Genomic DNA, 27771 nt, shown 5'->3' with positions numbered 1-27771 from the left:
TGCGAAACGGAGAGATTTTAGCAGAACAGACTACAAACTAATCAATAAACGAAAGCTTAATCAATGAATCACAACTCCACGTACTTACTCAAGGTTCTGAGTCACCGATGATGTAGTCATATGGATTCAGCTGTGTGAGCTTGGTGATAGAGTCAAGGATCCATTTCTCACTGACAAACAAGTGGTGGCCGGCGGCCGTTAGGGGACAGAGGCGAGGATGAGCCGATGACGATACGTGCGGTGCGGGCAGAGCTGACAACGGTACCCCCACACAGACGGAGCAACTCCATGAGATCGGCAGCAGGGGGAATGGTGGCTCGGCACACGTACAGTGGACCCACACCCCGGAACAGCTCCAGGTTGAACTCCGGCCCAAACGCCTGACGCTCCACTCTGGCTTGCTGTTCCACATTATAATAGCTTAATTTTACATAATAATATAAATTATTAAGTACTGTATTACTACAGAAGCCAGAATTATGAAAGTTTGAACAGAAATACCATTCAAAACTCCTTGTATCTTTTTGATTTTTAAATATCATGGTAATACATTTCTGACTCATATTTGTTTCAAGTAGAAATCAGCAACTCCTTGTACAATGCAAGTTTTTAAATATTGTTTTGGAGCTATATTATAAAAAAAAGCAAAGATATAGCACTTACATTGTTGTTAGGCACTTATTATATCATTTAACCAGTTTTAAAGGCCATTCTCGTCTTTTATTTTTTTTTTTTTATTTTTTTACTCACCACCTCAGTAAAAATACGTTTTTAACATCAATGATCATAAGTTTGCTTTAAATTTCTTGAAGTTTTCTCCTTATATACCAAAATTGACAATTTTATAAAATAACATATCCATTCTGTCCTAAAATATTTTTCTTGTAGTCATTAGTTCTCTGATTTACTTGTACTATGTAATAAAAGATATTCTTTTCATACAAATTATTGTTTTTAGTAGACATCTATATATATAAAAATGAATGTTTGTATGTTTGTCCTTTATGGAATCGTGAACTATTGGACCGATCATGATGAAAATTTGTACGTATATGTATTTTTTCCACGGAGAAGGTTTATAAGCTATGCCCATCCCTTTCCCGATTCAGGATTCCGCCCCACTGGTTACAGAAATACCCATAAGAAATGCATTGCAGCAAACATATGTTAACGTCTTTTCAAATTTTTAATCAGCTGTTCTTTGTAAACATATATTACACTTATAGTTTTAAAGCATAGAGTAAGCTTAAGAGAAACGACAAATTTTGTTTAAACTGTTTTTGCAATCACTGTTAAACATAGACTTTACTATCCAGATAATACAATTCAAATTTGACGTAAAAATTCACCTTTAACTGCAATATTTATTTAATATAAACCATGCTCATGCTTGATCAGAAGAGTAATGCAGATATCATAATTACTATCTTACGTTGGCTACAAATATAAAGAATGTTATAAAATCAACCTTAGTTGTTTTTTTTGACAGAAGTATGGTTCTCAAAACTCCGTGTGTACATATTCTCTCGATCGAGACAACAAAGCAAGCTCAATCGTGGCATCGGAGATATAACTAATTTAATCTAAAATTTATTATAGTAAAAAAAAAAATTTACTAAGTAATATAAGGACTTCGGTTCTTAAGATTTGCGTGCGAAGCCGTGGGTAACAGCTAGATAGAGGCAGGAATATGGTACATACCTTCATAATACGCCCAAGAGGCTCACGATGGAACGACTATCAATTATCTCAGCAATGTTTAGAATGTGATAGAAAAAGAATAAGTGAATATAGTGTACTGTTTTCAACGGGAAATTGCGTGCGAAGCCGCGGGCAACTTTTGCAAAAATTATTGAAATGCGCAGCAAAGCGCGCCGGGCCCCGCTAGTATTATTAAAATTTCATAATTTCAGAAATAATTTTCATTAAGTCCAGTCTGCCACATATTTGCTTAGTCAAAGCATCAATTCATCATCTAAGATTGAGTCAGACCGATTTTAATAATCTAAGCTGATGTGTTATACATTTAATTAATTCTGATTTTGACATTTCCCTTCCTTTAAGTTTAGCTTTTTAAACTTAGGTGTATAAACTTGTTTGTTTGCCAATTTTACCCTCGTAACTGGTGTGTAATTCTTCTGCACTAACAGTTATACTGCACAAACGTAGGGCACTGTATTTTAACAGTTTTGTAAAGCCTTGTTGGTTTAAAGCCACCAGTTTGCTGGATTGCAATAACAGAATTAAAGCAATTTTTTTAATCAGCATTAGTTAAGTTTTTTATTTCTTAATTTAAAAAAAAAAAAAAAAAAAAACACCATATCAGAACTTTAAGATCTTAGGAACATAACTGAGCCATGGTTTAGTACCAAACATATTCTGTACCATTAATTCAACACAACTCATTGAATTAAACCAAAATAGAATAGCACAAATAGCAATATTTTTTCCCCAAGTAAAAGATAAACACACTACACTAATTCTGTTTTTTGACTCATAAACATGTAATTTATACTAAATAAAATCTTCAACTGAATATTCTGGGATAGTTACAGATGCTGTAGATGGAGCTTATATTGGTCACTGTTAAAGATAAAGGTCACTGGTGTCTGAAGAAGATATCTTGGATATTGAAAAGCCTCACAAAACAATAAAAAATGTATTAAATATTGGTTTTATGTTTTTAATGTAATTTAAATTTACAGATGTCATAAAACACTAAATTAAACCTCAACAATACTAAACACACTTTTCATTATAAGAGTTTTAGTAGAATAGGAGGAGCATTATTATCTTTACCAGATTGAAAGATTGCCAATCTTCTTCTTAACATAGAGATTAAAATAAATGGACAAGTTTTTATTTCAATATTTCTATATGAAAAGGAGGAACTTTCTAATCTGGTAAAGGTAATTCTGCACTTCTTATTCTATCAAAACTCGTGCTAAAATCTGGTTTTTTACCCTCTTTAATCGATAATCTTTTAATTGGATAAATATAAACTTAAACCTAATCAAACAAAAACTTACTTTAACCGACGGTCCAAATTGAATGAGTTCAAATCTTTCTTCATGCAGCCACTTGCCTGCTTCTAATGATTCATAAACCTGTAAATACCTTTAATTATTAAAATGAAAATCACACTTTTCAAATTAATGATAATTTAAAATGAATTATTCACAGGAAAAAATAAAGGACTTTTAGTCAACCCACTGAATGTCATGATGAAGGATTTTCGTCACTGACTTTCTATACTGAAATGTTACAGTATGTAGTGATTGAGCATCATAATATATTTAAAGCTTTCGATCTACTGAGTCTATGCCAGATTCTATGAAACATCTACTTTGGTTTGGAAAAAAAATCTGTACTGCATATAAAGGGAAACCGTGTGAATATTAAGTTTCGCTCCAGTTCACCTTCCTCTTAGTACAGGAATCTGATACTGTCATAGACTTGATTCCTGGAATCTGGAATCATGTCATTCTTTTACAGTCTACATGTGTTAATGTATCACATGTTAAAACCTGAGTATATTGAGTATGTTTACAAATTTATTCTGCGATTTCCTTATTGCCATCTTGGTTACCATTAACACCAATGTAAAATTATTTACTATCGCTCAGCCAAATCGTATGGAGTGACATGCATCATACTCAAACTTAGTGTTTCTCAAATAGAAATGAAGCATTATGCACAATTTCAAGCCTAAAGGTCAGTTCGTTTTTTAAGATATCGTACGGACAGACAGATAGAAAATAAATTTCTTAAGCCCCACGAGTGATAGGCTTTACTACTAACACTGAGCCACCTATTAACCTGTTGACGAGTGCGCACGGCATTTGCCGTGCCGCTATGACGGTCCATACTGAGTGCCTCATTGACCAGTGACAGACTTTTAGGGAGTAAAACAAAAAAAACTTTTAAATGTTAACAAACTTGTTTATTATAGTTTAAATGTATATAAAAACACATTGTAGATTGTTAAAAGCAATAACCTCGTTTTAAAACATTGCTAGTGTGTGATACTGCTCAAAACAAGGATATATACAAAGGGCGACCTTACATGTTAAACATTCATAGTTGGTTTCTTTTCTTCTTTGACGAGTTCGAGTGGTGTGTTTGCATGCACACATAGCACTGCCTGAGTAGTTGACACTTCTTTGTGTCATTGTGGGGGAGTGGCCTTATAAAATGGCGACCTTGGAGGCGTAGCGGGTCTTGTGTGCCGCCTCCGTAAAATAGTTTTTAAAGTTATCACCAGGTGCCACCACGATACAGGACTAGCAACACTGTACAGCGACACTATTAGGAACAACTGAAAAGTTCCAAAAATCTCCGCTAGACGTCGCAATAAGTCAGTGAGAACGAACTGACAGTCATTAGTCTGCAACGGAAAATGCCGTGCTCCCTCATACGGGACCAAACAGCAAATGCCGTGCGCACTCATTTGTGTATGTTTTGCTGCACTCGTCAACAGGTTAAAAGTACAAACAGTATAATCAAATCAACATACCCACTGGACATCAAGCACCCAGCAGCCACGAGCGATGCCTTTGAGCAGGTTGATGGTACGGCGTGGCCCGCTGGTCACAACATGTGTTGTATGCTCTGACACATTCCCTTCCACAGAGAACTTTCCGAGCCTTGACACTATCGACGTTACCACTTCCACATCACTACACAAACATCATATTTTATCAAGAATGAAACTTGAAATTTTACATGCAATCTCAGTGAAGCCTATTACACAACACTACGTGTCTTGTATTCTTATGTCTCAACTCAGAGTTGATTTTATTGGCCTGTCTAACATGGTGAATTCATAGGTTATTATAATATGATTCATTTTACACTACCATTGTTAAAAGAGACAGTCTTTATTCTTCATTCCTATTACGTAATCCACAGAGCGTATAACTAGTATTTTTCTTCAATAACTGTTGCAAACTATGTAAAAAATGCATCTATATTTAAACCTAACTAATAATGGCTTTACTGATTATTTTCGTAATTAGTCCCAAGCCTACTCAAAACTAGCTGAATTTTTGGTAAATTATTTGAAAAACAGTAAAAAATACCCACCATCCCACGGAAATGTATTTCTACTCAAAGAGAAAAAGAATATATTTTAAACCTGCCTGACTAGTGTTGAAACAGCAGAGAAACTAAAAACCACAAGTGATATCTGCTGATGAGTTGACACGCCCAAGTATTTTTTAACAAGTGTGGTGCTGTGTAATTTCCATCTGTCCAAGAATGTTAATGCTTTAACTCTTTGAGCAGTAACTTTCCAAACATCCGACAGGCCCCAAAAAATGAGTTATTTTATTTATTAAATATAAATATAGTGGCACTTTTTATTAAGTTTATTTGAAAGTTATGACATTTAGTGAGAAAAATGTTTAAACACTTGTTTATATGAAATAAACTTTTTTTTAAATCTTCCATATTCAATAAGTCAATAAGATTACTGTTTAGCAAAATCCAATAGGACACTTCCTAAATGCTTTCTTCGTTTCATTTTGGATCCCAAAATATAAAGCTTTTATTCCAAAAAAACATAACAACAATCAAGAAATATATTGCTAGTAGCCGTGAAACAGTCGAACTAGCAGTGACGTAGATCACTAATCTTAGCATTTGGTGGGAATTATCCAGCCCACGCCAGTAGCACTACTCATTACACAAGAAACATGCTTCTTTCTGATACCTAACAATTTGTATCTAGAAATCACCAAGGGATGGATAAGGCATGGTAGTTTACTAACAAAAATAAGTAGATCGTAACATATACATTCACACTGCTTTAAGATAATTACAACAACACCAGTGTAAGGGGGAGCTCTGGAATGAAATCTACAATATTGAAAGACAAGTGGTGATAAGGCATATAGTGCATTTGGTTCTTTAATATTACCACTTGGAAGTAGTATCTCCTAAGAAAAGGACAAACATAAAAAAGAAAAAACACAACCTCATACACCATGAATCGAATAATTAGGAAAAAGGAAATATTTTGACTGGCCTACAACTCTCACCAAATATCAGGGAGTCTTGAGAGTAAAATATATGCTGCCATAAAGAAAAAAGAATACTAACTCCATATTAAAGCCATAAGAAACCTATATAACTGAGGCAAGCAATAAGAGTAAAGCAATTTAGGGTGTCATGAAAAGTAAAAAATGGCCCAAAGAACATAATAGCGGTCAGCATAAGCTTACAATTGGTGGCATAGACACGGACCACTGACCCCTTTGAAATTGCAGATTAACTTAATATAAATGTCATACTCTGCTGAACAGGATCTGGCTAGCACTAAACTCAAGAGCACAACTCCATGTGAGGCTCCTTACAATGAACACATTCAAAACCTCGTCTTCTAGTCCACCAACATGGAAGAAGTGATAAATGTCATCAAATACTTAAAGTCAAAATCTGTTGGTTTTGATGAAATATCCTCAAATCTTGTAAAAGCTTAGGGGAAGAGCACATCCTCTAGTTAATATAATCAACAAGTCATTTGCATAAGAAATTTTCTCAAGCAAGCTAAAACGGACTAAGATACATCCAAAACTCAAAGGAGAAGATAAAATGAAACAAGAAAACTATAGGCCCATGTCAGTTCTACCCACCATCTCTAATATTGTTGAAAAATTGTCTTATCAAAGTTACTGTATCATTTGATAACCAATAGTCTCCTGCCACAAGAACAGCATGGATTTATAGCTGGCCGCTCTACATCCACGGCTATAATAAATATAACCGAACACCTAAAAAATTCCCTTAAACAAGGAGAAAACAGCAACTGCTATCCTATTAGATTATAGGAAGGCTTTCGACAGCTTAAGCCAGAAATTGCTGTTAAGTAAGCTGCAACAAATTAGCATAAGAAATATTGATTTGATGGTGATTTGTTACCTACCTAACCAAATCCAACCTTTGGAATTAACATCAGCTGAGAACTGTGAAGAATTTTAGTCCGTTCAATACAAGCCTTGACCAACCATCAAAATACTAAATTAACTTATTATAAATTTTATGAAAACACTAAAATGTACATATTTTGTAGGCTAAGATGACTCATCACTTTTCTCAATGAATATGCTAATAAAGAATTAAGATTATTACTACAAAAACGTAATAGTAACACTGTTACTGTAGGTGGCTTTAGAATGGCAATGTGACTGTTGCGTTGTTGCTGCTTAAAGGGTTACAAGTTTCAATTACAGGCACTATGATTTTAGCAAGTTTCAAGTATTGAAAAAACTCTTTTTAAAAATAAAATCAGTTTTAGAAAATCATCTGAATTTTACAAAAGTATTCAACATTGTAAAACCTTCGGGTGGACAGCTCCCAAATATTTGTCTACCTGACCATGCACTGCTGAACTTATATGTTTCAAATGAATCATACCTTCTGTATTAAATTTACATATTTTTTTTGTTCTCCAGGACAAGAAGCTTATAAATTGTACCTAGTCCTATATAGACCTTTGCACTGCTTTAGGAGTGACTGGATATTCTGGATAATTAAGGTTGGGGATAGGGGCTGCCTCCTATCGAGATCTATGAGGAAGAATTATTTAGGGCACTAATCTCAAAGTCATGTTCTCCCGGAAGAAGGGGAGGCCAACTCTGAACCAGCCTCTCCAGTCAAAGCAGGCAGGGGGTGGTGTACCCTTGTTCAGGCTAGCAAGAACCTCTGAGGTTAGGGACAAATCCCACTAACTCCAACAGTCATCTTCCGTAGTAGACTAGACCTATCGAATTACCCTTGCACCCCAGAATCTCAACATTAGCGGTTAGTGATATGCCGCTCCTGGACACCCATAGAGTTGTCCAGATTTAAGAGACACATCTGTTTTTGCTGTGCCCAGTGGTAGGTTCAAGTGGAAGGTATAAACCAGCCAGAAGTGATCCCTGCTGGGTTTAAATTTACGTTACTGCACAAACTGTAACTACATAATTCCAGTTAAGTACGATTGGTGACGACACTTACCTTCGATGTAAACTGGTGCATACAATAGTGGGAATGTTGCGCTGTGAAATAACTTTCTTCTCTTTTTTGACGAACAGAGCAGAAGATTCCCTTCGTGCAGCTCGTGTCAGACTGTCCTCACTTTCAGCATCACTCGACGATACAACAGGCCGTACTGGAATTGCTTTCACAGTTTTACTTTTTGTGATTGTAGCTGTTCTTTGTTTTTTACACGGAGACTCTTTATAGGGACATAGAGGAGTAAAATCTGGGGTGGACTCTCCAGAATCTTGTTCAAACGTGGTTATAACCTGCGACGGCACTAGAAGTTTCCTCTTCTTTGGTTTCGGTTGAGTTTCCAAATTATTATTATGTATTTCAATCGTATTGGAAGAATCTGTATTTTTATTTCTTGTTGATCGGCGAATGTTTTTCTTAGTGTTAGGAGATCTAACAGGTACCAAAACATTTTGAACAGGTTTTGGTAAATTGTTGTTGGACGACTCCCCATCTTTCTGTTCTGGCGGTTTCATTAATTTATGACACGACGATAGCAATTTCTTACACTTCCTACTTGTAAGCAGCCGAGCGGGCGCACTGCATCTAGGGTTACCAGCTTCCTTTTTTGCGTAAGTCAACAAGTCATCTGAGTCATAGCTGACTCTGATTTCTTGTTCTGTATCATCTGTACAATTAAGTACTAAACTGAAATCACAAGATCCATTCTTAGACTGCTGAGATTCATTATTACATTTTTCTTTAGTAGGTTCAGGAAAGACCAACTTTTTATTACGTTTCTTTCTACCTGCTATATTTTCACTATCATTTTCCTTTTCTGAAGATTTTTGATTACTGGTAGTTAATTTTGTATTTCCCTTCTGGAGGATCGGGCTGTAAACAGAAAATGTTAAGCTACTTCAGATGATTAATTAAAAATTCTAAAAAGGTAAATGTTGCACATTACAATATATACTACCATTGAGAAAATAATGAATACTTAATTACCAGACTATTTGTATAAACTACAAGTTAAAATATATACAAAAAGTGTTTTTTATTTTGTAACAAAAAGAAAAACTTATTAAGTTTTCTTTATTTTAGAAAATAAAAATAAACAAATCTTACCTAGTCAAAATTTTCTCGAATTGGTCTGCCGCTTTCCTGAAATCTCCCGCAACTGAGTGAAGAGCATCTATGAGACCATCAGCCTAAATAAAAGAAAATTTTACTACATAAGTTTCTTAAATTCTTTTACAGATAACATATTTTATAAAAAAATGTCAAAAATTTGCTTTTAAAAACAACTGATGTCTGTATAGTGCGGACACACTGTTAACAGCTTTGAAATTTTGAATGGAGAATAAAAATAACTAAATGAATCAATATTGCATATTAAACATTATTTACATTGAATATTTGTTAGAACAATTCAATTTTAGACATGTTTCACTTACTTTTTAACAGGACAATTTATCACTATTCAATTTTGTAGAATAATCTACGAGCTGAGAGCCAATTTGGATTATATAAGCATACAACGTGTTTCCTTTAAATTGATAGGGGAATTTCTCCTAAAAAAGAAATCAATCATAAGCCATGCTACTTTAGTGGAGGTTGAAATGGAAGGATATCAAAAGGGTTAAAAAATATCAAACTAAAAGTTTTTCTCCGATCATATTTTTTTATTAGATTTCTACACTTAAAATCAACAACATTTATACACAAATATTAGTTATATGACCTCCAGACAACTAGAAAAAGATACTGGAAGTCGCCATTTCCAGGGTCTGTGTCTGGTTATCTGATGCTTTTTAAAAATTATTTACATGTAGACAGTTGGCTTTAAGTGTATCAAACTGAGAAAGATATGATCGGAGCAAAAATATAATTTTATATTTTTAACCCTTTTGGTACTTTCCCATTTCAATCTCCACCAAAACTAGTGTGACTGACAATCAATTTATTTCTTAGAAAAATTCTTCAACTTCAAGGAAGTCCAAGTTGCATGGTGGCCTATAAAATATATATTGACTCTCTTCTCCTAGAGTATTACTACTTAAAACATTTGACTTATTGAACCAGCTCCTTAACTACACCATCCACATAGGCGTTTCTTATTTTATTTAAATAATTTGTATATACTCTATAATTTCCAAGAAAAATTAAAAAGTATGATAACGGTTTCAACAACTATTTAAGGGGGTAATTGTCTTCTATATAAGCAGTGTAGTAGTCGCTAGACAAATGTATAAGTGGTGACAAACATTTCTCACCTCATTAGAAGCACGTAGTTGCTGGTTGTTTGTTTCAGCCTTGTCTGTTTCACTGTTGTTTTGTTTCCATGGCTTGGAAAGTATTTTGCTGTCAGTTACAGCCCGCTTAATCTACAAATTAAAAATATTTAACTGTCAGAAATATGAATATGGACACAAAAAAGCATTGTACCATACCACAAAAATTATATTCTACATAACAATACTAACTCTAGTAGTGGCAATTATTTCATTCTTGTTGGCAAAAATGTTATTATTTTATTTATTTCTATGTGTCACATGACCTTTCAGATGATGATACTGAATCAATTAAAAAAAAACTTACTATATATATTATATACATTTTATATGTATATATACATATAAAATTAAAGCTGAAAAATACCAAACTCTAAAATACTATACTATTAATGTAAACTAAGAAAGATGATTTATTATTTAAAGGTTAACAAAGTAACTAATCTGAACAATATAAAAATCAGAAGACAACAAAAATGTTAAAGCTGGCCTTTTTGATTCAACATATTTTCAACAGAGTAATATCTCTGGTTGTAGTAGAATAAACTGAACTGTTTTGGCTGGATAGTTTTCATTTTACTGAGAACCTACATAGCTCTTAATGCTCTATAAAAATCAATCTCATAACTAGAGGGTGCGTCATGAAAGTAATTTAATATATTCTAAGAAACATAGATTTTAAATAGATTTATTCATCTGATTGGTATAGATGGTTAAAATTCTTCAAAATAAATCTCCTCCTGCATCAATACATTCTGCCATGCCTGGAAAGCATCCTGGAACTACTCGACTGGAATGCCTCTCAGGAACCTTGTAAAGTGAGCTTGGGTGTTCACCACCAACTCCCAGTGCTTTCCATTCAGCTCTCTCTCTCTCTCTCTCTCTCTCTTTACAGACAGGGGAACAAAGAGTCACACGGAGCCAAATCAGGCCTGTAAGAAAACTGGGGCACCACAGGGGTCACGTAGTTGGTAACGATGAAGACCTTGTGGCTGGGGGCATTATCGTGGTAGAGCATGAAAACATTTATGATTTCAGGCCTGAACCACGTGAGCCAGCGTTTCAGTCTTTTGAGCACCTCCAAGTTAAAGGCTGCGTTGAAAGTTTGTCCTGGCGGTTCAAACTCAAAATGGATGATACCTCGGACATCAGAAGCATTGTTTTGATGCAATATTAGCTCATGTGCACTTTTTTGGGTTTAGGAGAAGACTGTGTGTGCCACTTGGAACTTTGCCTTTTAGATTCTGGATCTTACTCGAAAATACAAGAATTTACTCTAACTCTAACTGGGGATTCTATTCATCCCCGGTTAGAGTAGAATTTAAAAAACCTGGATCATTTCCAATCAATTCCAACAATTTTGCACAGCGCGAAACTCGAAATTCTTTCTGTGCCTCCGTCAACACCTTCAGCACAATCTACACTAAGACCTTTCTCATTTGCAAGCATCAGTCACTATCCATCTTACTTCTAATTCTTGGTGCGATCTGAGATCAGGTGTGTTTAAAAGGGCAGAACCACCACTACATTATGTGATCAAACTGGGTGCACTGCGTTTAATAGAAGCAACACAATAAAATCAAGCGCAATAATGCTCTCTGTTAAACAATCCCTTGCATTCAGTACCCACAATAAAGTTGCTCTCCTGTTAAATAAGTTTGGGATAAGACGAACATCACAGCTCTGGAATTGAGTTTCATATAGATAAACCCTCTTCCCACCAAGTATTTTATCAGCTAAACAATAAAAATTGTAATTACTACTAAGATTTTTATAACAGAAAAAATATTTTTTAGTTACTAGTTCAAGAAGGTAGCCAATGAATGCATTCATACACTTGATGATATTAAGTTAACTCGACTATCATGAAACATGGAGTAATTAAAACAATCATCGAATTACAAAGATGCTTTTTAATAAAACCACATACAAGATGTTTGCTATTTCCTCTAATGAACATAAACTACATAATACAAATATTACCGTTGGCTTTGTCACTTTAGTCTTCAGCTTATACAAGGGCAGGGCCTCCTTGTACTTGTCTAAACCATAGGGTTCGTAACCCTCAAGTGGTACCATCCGTAGTTCTTGTTTACACGCCTCAATCCACAATGTTGATACAAGTGGAATCTTCCATTCAACAGCTCTTCTATAAGTAGACATTTTTCCTCCATGGAAAAAAACAATGAGTAACCTGAAAAAATTTACATTTTTAAGAAAACTTGATAGTTGATCAATTTTTTGCAGGTTATTAGTACATAAGAACAAGCAAAAAAACTTAACATAACTTTACTCATTGGAACTAAGTAGTTAATAATGCTTTTAATCAATTCATAGTTTAATTTATTTTATATTTAGGTTTATCACTCAAATACACAAATTTTAATAAGAAGACCACTAAATTTTAGACAAATGGGATAATTATAATAAAAATTAATCAAAACAAGTAAGTTAGAGTAGACAGATCTCACCTTTCTCGTAAAATTATTTTCAATTTTAGCTCCAAGCGATTGTAGTTCAGCTTTGGTCCCTGAAGAACGGCATTCCTTACCAGATCGTACTTCTACATACGCAACTATTCCTGTAAAAGTTCAAACCAAGACATTAAGGATAAATAGACAACATTATTTGTACTTCCAAAATGTTGAATAACAGGTAAAACTTGTGTTTAATATTTTCAATTAATAATCTAAGCATAAAATATTTTGGAATTGTGATCCTAAAAATACTGTCTCCAAGGGAATTAGTTCACATACAAAAAAGTGTTTGTCAATGTTACATGACTAAAATTGACCAAGTTAATTAACTACGTACGTAATTAATAGTGCTTGATAGTTTATATTCAATATTGAGTTTCTTATCGATAATCTATGCTGTAAACTACTGTTATCAACAAATAATCATATTTCCAACAATTCATTAGTATTTAGACACAAATCTAAGTTTCTAGAGTGAAACATTTATGGATTTGAGACAAGTTGCTATAGATAATCTATGCTGTAAACTACTGTTATCAACAAATAATCGTATTTCCAACAATTCATTAGTATTTAGACACAAATCTAAGTTTCTAGAGTGAAACATTTATGGATTTGAGACAAGTTGCTATCGATAATCTATGCTGTAAACTACTGTTATCAACAAATAATCGTATTTCCAACAATTCTTTAGTATTTAGACACAAATCTAAGTTTCTAGAGTGAAACATTTATGGATTTGAGACAAGTTGCTATTGATAATCTATGCTGTAAACTACTGTTATCAACAAATAATCGTATTTCCAACAATTCATTAGTATTTAGACACAAATCTAAGTTTCTAGAGTGAAACATTTATGGATTTGAGACAAGTTGCTATTGATAATCTATGCTGTAAACTACTGTTATCAACAAATAATCGTATTTCCAACAATTCATTAGTATTTAGACACAAATCTAAGTTTCTAGAGTGAAACATTTATGGATTTGAGTCAAGTTGCTATTGATAATCTATGCTGTAAACTACTGTTATCAACAAATAATCGTATTTCCAACAATTCATTAGTATTTAGACACAAATCTAAGTTTCTAGAGTGAAACATTTATGGATTTGAGACAAGTTGCTATTGATAATCTATGCTGTAAACTACTGTTATTAACAAATAATCGTATTTCTAACAATTCATTAGTATTTAGACACAAATCTAAGTTTCTAGAGTGAAACATTTATGGATTTGAGACAAGTTGCTATTGATAATCTATGCTGTAAACTACTGTTATCAACAAATAATCGTATTTCCAACAATTCATTAGTATTTAGACACAAATCTAAGTTTCTAGAGTGAAACATTTATGGATTTGAGACAAGTTGCTATTGATAACACAGTTTTAAACTTTAGCCCACGTTAAAGAGGAGTCTCAGATGTGAGGCCGGCAACTAATTTGTGTGCCTTTAAACATAAATTTATGGAATTTAAAAAATGTTACAGGAAAGCCATTAGGGTCATTCCATGCGAAATCAACCAATTCTACACTATGATTTGAACCTTGACCTCTCAGATTTGTATGATTTTTTGTTTATGTGTTCTACCACACAAGAAATAGTTTAAAAATCCAAAATTTCAAATTTTTTGGGCTTTTCGTTTTTGAGTTACAGGCATTTAAAAAGCCAAAAAAAATACAGTTTTCAGTCAATTTACGATTATTTAAAAATGACCTAGTTCCAAAACTAATAGCACCTAGAGAGCTACAATTTGTAGCATTCTCTTCCTCTTGAAATTTATTCCCTTCAATTAGATGTATCACATGACTATGTTACATACATTTACAAATTTTCAAAAATATTCAAAAAAAAATTTTTTTGAAATTCCTAAAAATACGTTCCCTTGGATTTGATCAGGAAAAATATATGTATTGCTCATTATCATTGACTACATACATGCAAAGTTTCAGGATGGGGTGTAAATGGTTCATATTTAAAACAATTTTTTTTACTACTGGAATACCTGCCGGTTATGTGTGCGTGAGCTGCTTCTGGCTACACATACTATTTCTCGGGACATATGAAACTTATATATGAACCTAAATTATTTAAATAGCATACCTTTTTAAGACTCTGTTTAGTTGAACTTTTTTAAAGTTATTTTTGATAACTGCTAAAATCAATCCTTTAAAAAAATATTTTTAAAGGGTTTAAAACAAAAATAATAAAAAAATATATATAATGAAAATGTGTATATGTCTAACACCACTTACCTATTGTTTGTTTGTCTTCTTTTGCTCAAACATGAACCAATTTATTCTTGTGACTGAAATACCCTAGGTTATATCTTTTTGCAGTTTTTTTCTTTATTTAAAAAAATAACAATATAATAGTTATGTAGGCCACACATTCATGTTATTACTAATTCCCTGTATTTTTTAGAATTTTAAATATTTATGTAATGAAAGTATTTACATATTAACACGGTTACACTCTTTATTACTGATATGGAACACTACTTTACATTAATTCTTCTTAATCTTGTGAGATAAATTTCCATAGCTTTAGAAGAGCTCTTCATTCTTCAAGTGTCAAAGAATATGTTCTTCCGGATGCTGTTCGTTGGGTCCATGTTTGCAAGAGCGTATTTATTCCTGGCACATCAAGTATATCTCTTGGCTGTGGATAAAAAAAAGAATGTGCTGGACCTTTTGGGTGCAAAAAATTAATTTTGTAAATGTCATTAGTTTTCTTTTCAATGCACCCAAGCCACCAAGAGTCATCATATGCCACAGTCACAAATCCGCCATGAATTTTTTCCAAATCAGTTGGGGTTATTAACTTTAACGGTTGTCACACATTCAAGGGATCCATCAAAGCTAAAATAGTAAGGCTTGACATTAATTTGATTTTCTGTATGGGGTTGAAACGAATGAAACTTTTGTGTGCCTGTGATTGCTTTTACTTCACTATATCGAGGCAGCAACAATTCTTCGGTCTCTTGGTAGTCCTCTATCGTGGAGTACTGAAAATCAATGCTTCTTATATTTGTCACAGCAAAATTATATAGTTGTTTAGGTGTGAGGATTTGTTGGTCATACGGTCCTTTGTAAGCTGGCTTTAGCAGCTAGCCGCTTAACAGTTCCGCCAAGGCCATCGCATGCACTCTTGCCATGGGATGTTGCGAAGAATTGCCACTCTGGTCCTCCACATTGAAATCTGCATTATGTAAACACAAGTTGTAGAAGTTTTTTCTTGTTCTTGTACTGTGCAGCGCTGCCGGTCAGAAAAGTATGTGATCTTCTTGAGCGTAAAAGGCAATCTTTCTTTTAAGATTTCTAAGAGTTTTTTCTGAAAGACGTAGAAGGCTACTGTTTTATGTTCTAAGCATTCTGAGATAAAAACATACTGTAAGTGTTTCAATTTTCCCTCCCATTTGTAATAAATGATAAAAGGGTGCAAGGTTGCTTGGGATGTGGTCCAATGGAAGGATTGTATTTCATCTTGTACAACAAAACGAATAATTTCAGCAAATATCACAATTTTACTACCACGTGGACCTTCAGTCAAATTTACTTTATTTCACTGTAGTATTCTTTCTGTTGGTTGGCTATAAATGAATGAGTTTTGAGTTTCATAAGTTTTTCCAAAAAATCATCAATAAAATCATCCGTTTACTTTTGACTACAGTTTCCATCAAACACCTATCCACAGTTACCCACCTTTTAAAGGTGACTTCATCAATCATTTCATCATTAAATGTGGTAGTCAATAGTTCTTTTAATTTAGTAATACCAGGGCATTCTTTACACACATCCATGTAACAATGCTGAGAAGGTGGATTTGCACATAATCTTGGCCAGGCAGGAATGATACGATTTTAGAGTAGTTTTTCATCATCAAATTTCAAATCTTGCATTTTTGCTCCATTCATCATCAGCTTAATGTTTTTGGTGCAAGGTACATACACATACAGTGTGTGTCCCACTTTTCCCAGCCAAAATGCAGTTTTTGGGCTTTAAGTCACAAAATTTTGAGAAACCAATTTTGTTTTCCTGGGAATTTTTCCTTGAACAACTGGTATATTTCATGCAAATTGGCCAAAACCAATCTTTTTTTTTTGTATCTGGAGTTTTCCTTCTTTATTTCTGATTGTTACATAATCTTTTTTCCCTGGCATCAATCTGCTAACTTCATCAGAATTATAAAAATCTTTTACAGATTCAGCAGTAGTAACTTCACTAAGAGTTCTTCCAGGTTTTGGGTTAGGGGTTGAAAGAATCCCCTTTTCTTGTACCAAACTTTTTAGCTGTTCTAGCCATGTAGTTTGAAACTTCAAATTCTTTTTCAATTTTTTGACAACTCCAGCTTTTAGGTAAAAATAGACAAAATTGTTATTTTTTCACTTCTTTTATTTGTACTGGCAAATTTTTCTTTAAGCTGTTGCAACATCTCTATTTCTGACTCTTCTATAAGCTCAACAACTTCCTGTTGGGCTTGACTCTGGCAATAAGTTCTTTTCTAAGCTAACTTTAATTTTATCCAATTTCTTTTTTGTGTAGCTAGGTACATTAAACTTTTTTTCTTCTTAAGGGGTGACTCGCTGATTAGTTCCAGTGATTTATTTAAATAATCTAAAGAGGATTGTGGATCAGTAAAAGATTCATCCAAATTTTTGAAGTTCCAGTAGTTTGCAAAACCTCTTCATCTGTCTTGTAAGATTCATAAAATCTTTTTTTCCGACATGTATCACAAATTTTCATGCCACTAATAATTCCTAAATCTAAAGAACACATCCAGTCTGTTACATATTCGTAGCGATTTTTGCACACATTTTCTTATATTTATCAGTTTTAAAAGGGTTATACAACATTTTGTGGAAATAACTGCCCCATTCTTTTGAGATGCCATTTTAGTTATAAAAAGGTCTTTTTTTTAATGCAAGTTAATATTAATATATTTTTTTAACTAGAGAATTTTTTAGTTTAAAAAATATTTTTGCTAAATGTGTTTTATTTTGCTGTGTATGTATAATTATTTTATAAATATTTGTAGAGGTAAGTACCTGCTTCACATTATAATTTGCAATTTTATTGGCACCAATAAAAAAACACACACCCAAATCACTTGTAACTATATACACTAAGATAAGTTTTAAAACAGTATTAATGTACACTTTTATAACTAAGAACTGAACAAATAATAATATAAGATTAAAAATGTGCTGAGATGTTTACACAACCAAGACATTCAGGCAACTGGCTTGTCTGGTGCACTGAAAAGCAAGTTGTAACATGGAAAACTACTGACTGACTGGGCACAGCAAATCAAGTTGTGACATGAAAAAACCACTGACTGGGCACTACAAAGCAAGTTGTCATTTCAGGTTGCCACATGTTTCTCTATGAATGCATTCTTGGCATGTGGCTGGTTTTATACACAAATTCATAATAATATATTATTATAAAACTATATATATATATATATATATATATATATATATAATATAAAATTACATGTACAAGCCTATATATTTTTCATTTTTGTACCTCCTATTTATTATATTTTTACAATGTTGTTAAAAAGTTTGTTAAAGGAATTATTTTCAGAACCAAGTTTAACTAAACAGAGTCTTAAAAAGGAATGCTATTTAAATAATTTAGGTTCATATCAGTTTCATATGTCCGCGAGAATAGTATGTGTAGCCCAGAAGCAGCTCACGCACACATAACCCCGGCAGGTATTCCAGTAGTAAAAAATTGTTTTAAATATGAACCCATTTACACCCCATCCTGAAACTTTGCATGTATGTAGTCAATGATAATGAGCAATACATATATTTTTTCCTGATCAAATCCAAGGGAACGTATTTTAGGAATTTCAAAAAAAAATTTTTGAATATTTTTGAAAATTTGTAAATGTATGTAACATAGTCATGTGATACATCTAATTGAAGGGAATTTCAAGAGGAAGAGAATGCTACAAATTTTAGCTCTCTAGGTGCTATAGTTTTGGAACTAGGTCATTTTTAAATAATCGTAAATTAACTGAAAACTGTATTTTTTTGGCTTTTTAAATGCCTGTAACTTAAAAACGAAAAAGCCCAAAAAATTTGAAATTTGATTTTGGATTTTAAACTATTTCTTGTGGGTTAGAACACATAAACAAAAAAAATCATACAAATCTGAGAGGTCAAGGTTCAGACCATTGGTTGATTTGGTATGGAATGACCCATTAGCAAAGCAAAAATAGCTACTATCAATGCTGGTAAAGCAAAAATAGCTACTATCAATGCTGGTAAAGCAAAAATAGCTACTATCAATTCTGGTAAAGCAAAAATAGCTACTATCAATTCTGGTAAAGCAAAAATAGCTACTATCAATTCTGGTAAAGCAAAAATAGCTACTATCAATGCTGGTAAAGCAAAAATAGCTACTATCAATGCAGGTAAAGCAAAAATAGCTACTATCAATGCTGGTAAAGCAAAAATAGCTACTAACAATGCTCTCATAAGTAATGCATGTAATGCAAAGTAATGTATTGCATATTGGATATATAGGTATTGACTTTTAATATCTCACAAGCTATGATAAATGTTTCTAACCCTTACAGCACCAGTGTCAACCTCACGAGAATATTGAGATTTGCTGTTGCCAAATTAATTTACATGTGGAGTACATGCCTCTCTAGTCAAAAAGTCAAAGTCAAAAGTCAAAAAAAATCTTTATTCGTTTTAGTTACAATGATGTAACATTTGGAATAGTGTCAGTTTAAACTAGCTAAAAACTAATATAAAATAAGCCTATAATAAAACTACCTGATTTGCAAATCAAAATATTCATCTAATGAATATAAAGCCTTGTCTATCAAGTATGCCTTAAGCTTTCTTTTAAATATTTTAAGTTCTGTTTCTTGTTTGATAGCAAGTGGAATGGATTTAAGAAATTTGGATCCAATGTATGTTGGTTTTTTTGTGTAAAAATTTAGCCTATGGTGAGGTATTAAAATATCATTTTTTATTACGTGTATTGTACAAATGAATTACGTTGGTCATACCAGTATTTAAGTTTTTAATTTTAGAGCACATAATTGTATCCATTATATATTGACCGTAGACAGTTAAAATTTTGAATTCCTTAAAAATATTCTTTCACAGAATCATTTATTTTTTAGTCCTAACATAATTCTCAGAGATTTTTTCTGTATCCGGAGAATTTCATCAAGATTTGATTTTTTTGTAGCACCATACAAACAGAGGCCATATGCAATATAAGAGAGTATATAAGTAGAAATAGATTGTCCTCAATGTATCAGTGCTACAGATAAAAGACATCTTCGTCAAAGCATAAATTCCCGAGTTTAATTTTGTAATCAACAATTGTACGTGTTGATCCCAATTAAGATTTTCATCAATAGTCAGACCTAAGAATTTGGTACTCTGATTCTTTGTTACTAGTTGGTTATTTACTATGATCATTGGCTCAATTATTTCCTTTTTTTGTTGGGTTTTAAAAGATATATAATTTGTTTTATTTATATTTAATTTTAAAATTGTTTTCATTTAAAAAGGAATTAATGTTATATCAATTCCAAATATGAAAGCCTCTCTATCTCATCTACTGAATTAGATGATAATTTGAGGTTTGCATCATCTGCATATAAACACAGGTTTTCTTGGGGAATGTGTTTTTAAGCTAAGGTGCATATCTTTCAAGTAACACAAGAATATAGCAATGGTCCTAAAATTGAACCTTGCGGAACTCCAAAAAACTATTTTTTTAAATTTGGAGGATACTCTTGTGATTTTATTTGGTAAGGATATCGAAGGAATTTCTACATATTGAAATCTATTATTAAGGTAAGATTGAAACCATTTTTAAATTTGTTGAATTTATTCCTAAACAATTTAATTTCATAATTAAAATTGAGTGGTCTACGCTATCGAAAGCCTTTGAAAGGTCCATAAAAATACCTAGTGCATGTTCCCCTTTATCAACAGAATCTATTATCGACTCTAAATATTGTTACTGGCAGCACTTATTGTAGATCTACCAGTACGGAATCCATGCTGGTTATCGTCTAATAGATTATGTTCCTCTAAAAACGCCATTAGCTGAGAGTGAACGATTCTTTCATAAATTTTTGATGTTGAGGGAAGTAGAGATACTGGACGGTAATTTGACATTTCTTTTTTGTCATCTTTGTTATGTATCGGAAAAAATTTTGGCTATTTTTAATTTATCAGGGAAGATGCCAGATATAAATGATGAATTTATTAAATGTGCTAGTATTTCACACAGATGTTCTCTAGCAGATTTTAAAAGTATAACTGGTATTTCATCAATTCCACTGGAATAATTATTTTTCATTAAGCTTAATACATTATTGACATCCCTAGCAGTCACAGGTTTAAATCTAAAAGTTGGTTTTCTTAAATTATCATTTGAAAATTCGTTAGATGTCTCATCAAGGCAGACATGCTGGAGACCATGTTGGCCAGATAAATCAACCATATTTACAAAATAATCATTAAAAACTGTTTCCAATATCTGTAGGGTCTGTTAATGTTTTTTATCCTACTTTAATTTTAAAGTTATCATAATGTTTTTTTGACAGTTTTTGCTTCCTACTTTAGAGTTAATTATGCCCCATACTGTTTTTACAATATTTTCCGACTTGAGAATCTTATCATTATAATATGCTTTTTTTGTTTCATTAATGTTTTTCCTATAATCCATCAGTTTTCTTTTCAATTTTGTGTTTGTGTCTTTATCTTTAGATTGTCTAAATTGTTTACTTAACTGAACCAGGTTGGTTTTTTTTTCTTCTTAACGCATATGTTATCCATTTATTATTTGAATTTCTCTGTTTAATTGTTTTCATGGGGAATGCTTGATTGAAATATAATTTGAGTAAGTAATCAAATTTATCATATTTTTCCTCAACTGAACAAAAATATATATCAATACCACGATTCTTTTGATAACAAAATAAGAAAAAGTCTGTAGATTTTCTTGCGAGTAACAACGTTTCTGAACAATTGTAAAAGTATTATTATTTACGGTATGTTCTGGGCATCCGAATTCCAGAATTTTGTCCATCATGATCTGAGAGACATGTTACACATCCTTCTACAGAAATTAGATTTCGTAAACGCTTTTTGGCAAAGAAATTATCAATAGCGGTTTTCTGAAATGTTTGTTACTCTAGTTGAAAACTTGACTAAATATTCCATATTATGACTAGCCAACATGTTTTTCAGCATTGTCTGCTCTTTAGAATTAACTAAAACATTTATATTTGTATCTCCAGCACAAAAAACAGAGCAATCTTTATATAATTTGATTAATAATTTAGAAGTTGACTTAATTTATCCAAAAAATATTTTTTACACAAGATGCTGGAGATCTATATAAACCTACCATAATAAAGTTATAATTCCTTATATTATATTTAGAAATACAAAATTCAAATTGCTTTTCTTCTATTAAATATGTGTTTAATTTATTAGGTAAAACCACCCGCTTCCACCTCAAATCTCGTCTACTTTAAAATCATTATTCCACCCTTACTACAAATTTGTCTACAGAAATAGGAATTTATAATAAAGTTGTTTATATTCAATCGGCCTAATTGATCTTCTTTCATATCGTGTTCAGATAAAACTATAATATGGGGTTTTCTAATTCTTCTATAATAATTTCTAAAGGTTCGATTCTAGACTTCAAATGTTGAATATTTTGATGCAAAACTTTTACTTTAGAATTTTGATTTGAATGTGTCAGGGTTTTTTTCTGGAAGTTGTTTTGTCAGGGAGTTTAAAGAGGAAGCGATAATTTATATACACTATTATTTAAATTTCAGATTAAACTGATCCGAACTGTTCAGGTCTACTGGACTATCAACTATACAACAATCTGAATTAAAATGATCAGACTTAAAACTACTATTTACAATTTTATTTACTTTTTTAAGCAAACTATTCTCACTGATGGCACATACAGGACTTGTGTTTGCACTCTCAGCACTGATCGTATTACTCTGCTTGAGCATCTCACTGAATGTGAAGACACCTGGAACCACTTTCACTTGTTCGCACTGTGTTGTAGCATGTGATATTTCGTTTGCTGCTGCTGTAGGAGTGGAGGTTCTGCTTGTCATCATCTCTGCTTGAGCTGTAGTGGGGTTGACTGCCTCCAAGGAAGTGTTGTTAAACTTTTGTGATGGTTTTAAAAAAACTACATTTTATATTGATTATGTTTTCTATTTGTTTTAAGAATTCATCATGAGAGAGTCCATTTTCTAAGAACACGGTGGTGTGATTTTTGAAAATATGACACTATTGTGATTTTTTGCTTAGTTTTCTGTTGGAACTTGAGAAGATTGTCAATGAAATGGGTCAGCTCTATTTTGTCCCGCACACAGCCTATTGGTGAACATATTAAATGATTTAGTCCGCCTTTTCTTAAAGTTGTGAGCTAGGTCACCAAAAGCAATATCATAGTCGTGGCTTTGCCGGTTTACCAAAATATCTACTTTTAGTAATCAAACTGAAGACAGAGGCACAATTTGTTTTAATCCTGTACTGCTAAATGGTCGGTAAGGCACTGAGAGGTTTCAGGTCTTCCAAACAGCCTCCCGAAGACAGCAGCCACTCCCGCTGACATATGACGTGGGTGATAAAAGTCGCCCGAGATGCTGTGGGCAAAACCTACATTTTTCTTGTATCTGAAATGCCTAATAACATCTGCCATGTTCATATCAGTTATTGTTATAAGTCCTGTTTTCCAAACAGTTTTTTTTTCTTAAGACCATCATTGTTTAGCTTCTTGGATCGTCTTCTGATTTTCTGAAGTGATGTTTAGTAAAAAATCACTAATCATAAAGCCAGTTTCCTTTTACCACTGTAATTAAGGTGCATACCTTGGCGTGAGAAGTGGTTTCTTTTAAATGTATCAAGATCAATGAGCTCAACGTTTTCCAGTTTTGATACAAGGTCTTTAATGTGCCTGTTTGCCAAGGCTAAATTGTAATGTATTGGTATCATTCTGCTCTTTATCGAAACGAGGAGGGATGGTAGTGATACACACAGGTCTTGATTTACTAAGCTCCACTAGTCTGCTTTCTATATTTTTGTATATGACATTCGATGATTTGCTTGATATGTCATTGGTCCCAGCTATTAAGACAAGTGGTCTATTCAGTGATTTTGATGCTTGATCATACACAACTGGATATCAGCACCTGGTTTAACTAAACCATCCATATATATTTCCCCCTGCTGCACCGACCCACAATCTCCGGAAGATCTCTTCCTTGACTATCAGCATAGAGTTCTGCCTTTACTTGTTCCTTAACACAATGGTTTAAAGTAAAACGATTTTTGACCAATTGCTTATTAATTGTGTGGTTTTTTATTGTGTGATTTTCCTTTAAAGAATCATTTGCACGTTGTCCTTCTTCTTCTTGTAGTACGCTGAAAACTATTGGATGTAATAATATTGAAATATTCATTTGTAAAACAGGAATTAGTGTCTCTTGTGTTTTCTATGGTTTTCCACTTTTTCACATCTTGTAGGATGATTTTTATGTTCTGGATGATAGGCAGTAACATTATTGTGAATATCCATTGTAGAATCTACTTTATGTTGTAGCTGAATGGATTTGAACATCATATCCGAGATTGTCTGAGAATCATACTGAAGGTGTTGGAATTGTGCCACAAAAAGGCCAATTGGGCTCGTTTAGTGAAAACGTCCCGACCTATCAATAGCACAAGGCAACCTGCTACTTGCTGATCCCCAAGGTATCCAAGACTCCCCTACTTTCCAATTGTAAAATTATGTCTGTGAAGAGAGTGAGGTACACACCACAATCAACAGAGTTTGGTTGCTGTGGAACCGAAACAATATGAAAGGGAATTGTTCTCACTGTTCCAACATAGTTTTGAACTTTATTGGCAATTTCTTGAGCATGTTTTTATATTGTATGTGCCACTTGAGTCAAAATAAATGAACTTTTCTATGCTTCTCACAAAGACCAATAAGCTCCAGTGAGATCCATTTTGTTTGTACAGATTCTTTGTATCTTCTGGATCAAGTTTATCTACTTTTTGCTGAAGGTCATATATAGGAAAAAATATAAGTGTTTTTCTCAGATAAATGTAGTGGTTTAAGAAGATGGTCAGTCTTCAAGGCATTTGATTGCTTGAGTAACCACAGTATTCATTAAAAATATTTTGTTGTTTGATCGCAACACAGATACAGCAAGCGAGTCATAATACAATTGAATAGTTTCATCTGTTTTATCCCAGTCATTTTCCAAAATCGATAAGCTCATAGTTATTTTTCCATCAGTATTAGTTTGAGTATTACAACTAACTGGAGAATTTTCTAACACTAGGTTTACAGGAGTTTTTATTGGGGATTGTTGGGAAATTGGATTTACACAGCCTTTTGTCCCACTGGTCATTGATCTTGTTTTCAGCCTATTTAATGGAGTTTTTTTACTTGAAGGTAAAGGTGACTGATTTGACTTAATTAATTCTTGCTGTTCTATGTACTGTATCCTTACAGGTCTTAGATGTCAACCTTAAGTGATTATTAAAAATTGATATTAAAAAATTATTAAATTGACATGTCACTTACAATTACAAAGTATTTAGTGATATCAAACTGACACCATTTCTACATGCAAGCATAATGCTATCTTAATGATAAAATTTATTCTGTAAGTTAATTATGTAATCCGTTGGGAAATAAATAAACAAGATAAATTAGGCTTAATCTTCCCTAGTCATTTTTAATATACATCACCCATAAAAATCAACTACAAAATAGGCCTTGTTTATTTTTTTAAATGTACTAATTTTGCTAATTCCACTTTTAAATTGGAAGTAGCCAGCCTACAATTAAAAAGTTGCAATCTTTTTCTAAAACCATCTATACTATTTCAATATGTTAACATTCGTCTTGACCTTTAGAAATTAATTAGGCCTTTATAATCAACTAAACTAATCAATCAATCTACAAATGGAGTTCTGAGATAAATTATGAAAGTTTACCAAATGTGTTACCTTCATAACTTGACATCTTACACGACACCAAAACTACTTATTTCAAATACGAATAAATATTTTAATATAATTTCTACAATGGATTCCTTCCTTTATACATCATACACTAGAGCAAAATAAAATAATACTTTGCACACGGTAGTTTTTAAACCCACTTAGAATGTAATCTGTAAATGTATATTTCTCACCTTTTAGAATAATGGAAGATACTGGTTGCGTACATGGCAAGTCATCATCATCTTCTTCCACACCTTTTGTATTATTTACTACACTGTTATTATTTGAAATTGCTTTAAATGCACTTTTATGTAACTGTTTAACACCTGTGAATGGTGTGCAGTTTTCTCTGTTGCACACAGGAGTCTTATCTACATCATCATTTGATTTGATTACACATTTGATGAAACTTGGTGTTTTCAATATAGACTGGCAACACCTGTTGCTTTTTGAAAATTTAGTTATTGGAGTTGTATCAAAAGTACAATTTTTAATAACTGGTGATTTATTATATTCCGAAAGCTGATTAGTGGATTTAGTACAATTATCATCATTATGGACTGACTCATCCGTCTTTCCAGTAGTGTCCTCCACACTCATAATTGGAGAATCGTTGAGCATTAAATCTTTGTGTTTGTTTTTCTTAACACTTTTCTTTAAAGAGGCAGCTTTTAACATATCTTCATAATCTTTCTTAGCTTCTACAGCTGCCTTCATTAATGAATATCTTTTGAAAGATGAAGTCTGAGGTGTACTATTTCTAATTGTGAGAGGAGTTGATGTGTTTTGACATCTTTTCGAATCAAACGGGGTGTTACAACTAACTGAGGAATTCAAATTAATTGAATTAAAATCTCCCAATAAGGAATTTTTAGAAGGTGTCTTAGATATTGTGTTTAGACTTTTACTGGCTCCATTCTTAGAGAAATGAAATATATCTGAGTTTTCAGTAGCATAGGGTGAGTATCCCTGATTGTGTGGTGTCTCGGATGAGATATTAAAAACGCATGATCTTGATTTATTCAACACATTCTCTGAAGATTTATTTTTAAAAGACAACCCTACTCTACTTGTTATTTTTTTATCTTTTGATCGGATAGATTTGGAATTAGGTAAATCTACTTGTAATTGTACATTTTCTTTGTCAGTTAGCCGAGGAGTTACTGGCATCAACTGAAATTCTTCATCCAAGTACGATCTTGATCGACTAAAAGTTATGTTTCTGCATGTTCTTATGTCTTCAAAAGGATTATCAGAGTCACTGTTGCTGTCAGAATAAGTTCTCAACCTACTTACACTTGTTTTCAAATTGGAAACACTTTTACACTTTTTCATGCCCTCTTGTCTCACAGTCATTTCTACATTATTCTTTTTACTCATATTAAAATATTATGGCATTATTAGACTTATATAACATGTATTTCACCAACAGCAATATAAAGTCACTACAACATGGGAAAAAACGGACTATATCAGCCAATAAGCGAATTAAAGTAAGGTTAACTTAACCTCAAACTTGTAAATTCCTCTCGAGTATAGAAATAAGATAGTTCATTCACAACATAATTATAAAGTAATTTCCAAACTAGTCTTAATTCACAATTTTCTAAAAAGCTAAGAAGATATATTTGTACACGAACACGAACTTTTTCATTTATATAATTAAAATTTGTCCACTAATTCCGTCATAATAATTCCGTTGTCCTTTCTTTATCCACCACCAATCAGCCAATCGAATCCGGATTGCGTCCAACAAACATCCGCACCATCCCGCACTGTTTATTGTACAATATGATTTTTGTGTTTGCTTTTAAAATTTGAATTGAAACTTCTAACCTTCATCCCTTACGTTGCCTTGGCCACCGCTCGACGCTAGCCAGCTAGCGGCGTCATTGGCGCTAATATGCGATGCAAACTGCAAACATAATTATGTCGGCTCGGATAGTCATACACAGTAAAAGTCAGAAT

The 27771-nt window shown here is 32.8% G+C and overlaps 1 protein-coding gene across 1 annotated transcript; it reads right to left on the bottom strand.

Moving 5' to 3' along the window:
- Positions 1–182: 182 nt before the first annotated feature.
- LOC124356947 (microcephalin-like) lies at positions 183–27771 on the bottom strand (the record flags this gene model as incomplete). The annotated part of the gene is made up of 9 exons (XM_046808277.1): positions 25995–27771; positions 12743–12852; positions 12255–12465; positions 10254–10364; positions 9106–9188; positions 8002–8871; positions 4517–4679; positions 3030–3107; positions 183–401 (listed from the first exon to the last, which is right to left on the bottom strand). Coding segments are annotated over exons 3-9 (1704 nt in total), but the record flags the coding sequence as incomplete, so codon positions are not given.

This window comes from Homalodisca vitripennis, chromosome 1, assembly GCF_021130785.1.
Source record: "Homalodisca vitripennis isolate AUS2020 chromosome 1, UT_GWSS_2.1, whole genome shotgun sequence".
In the NCBI taxonomy this organism is placed as follows: domain Eukaryota; kingdom Metazoa; phylum Arthropoda; class Insecta; order Hemiptera; family Cicadellidae; genus Homalodisca; species Homalodisca vitripennis.
This window is presented reverse-complemented; position numbering and strand designations above follow the sequence as displayed.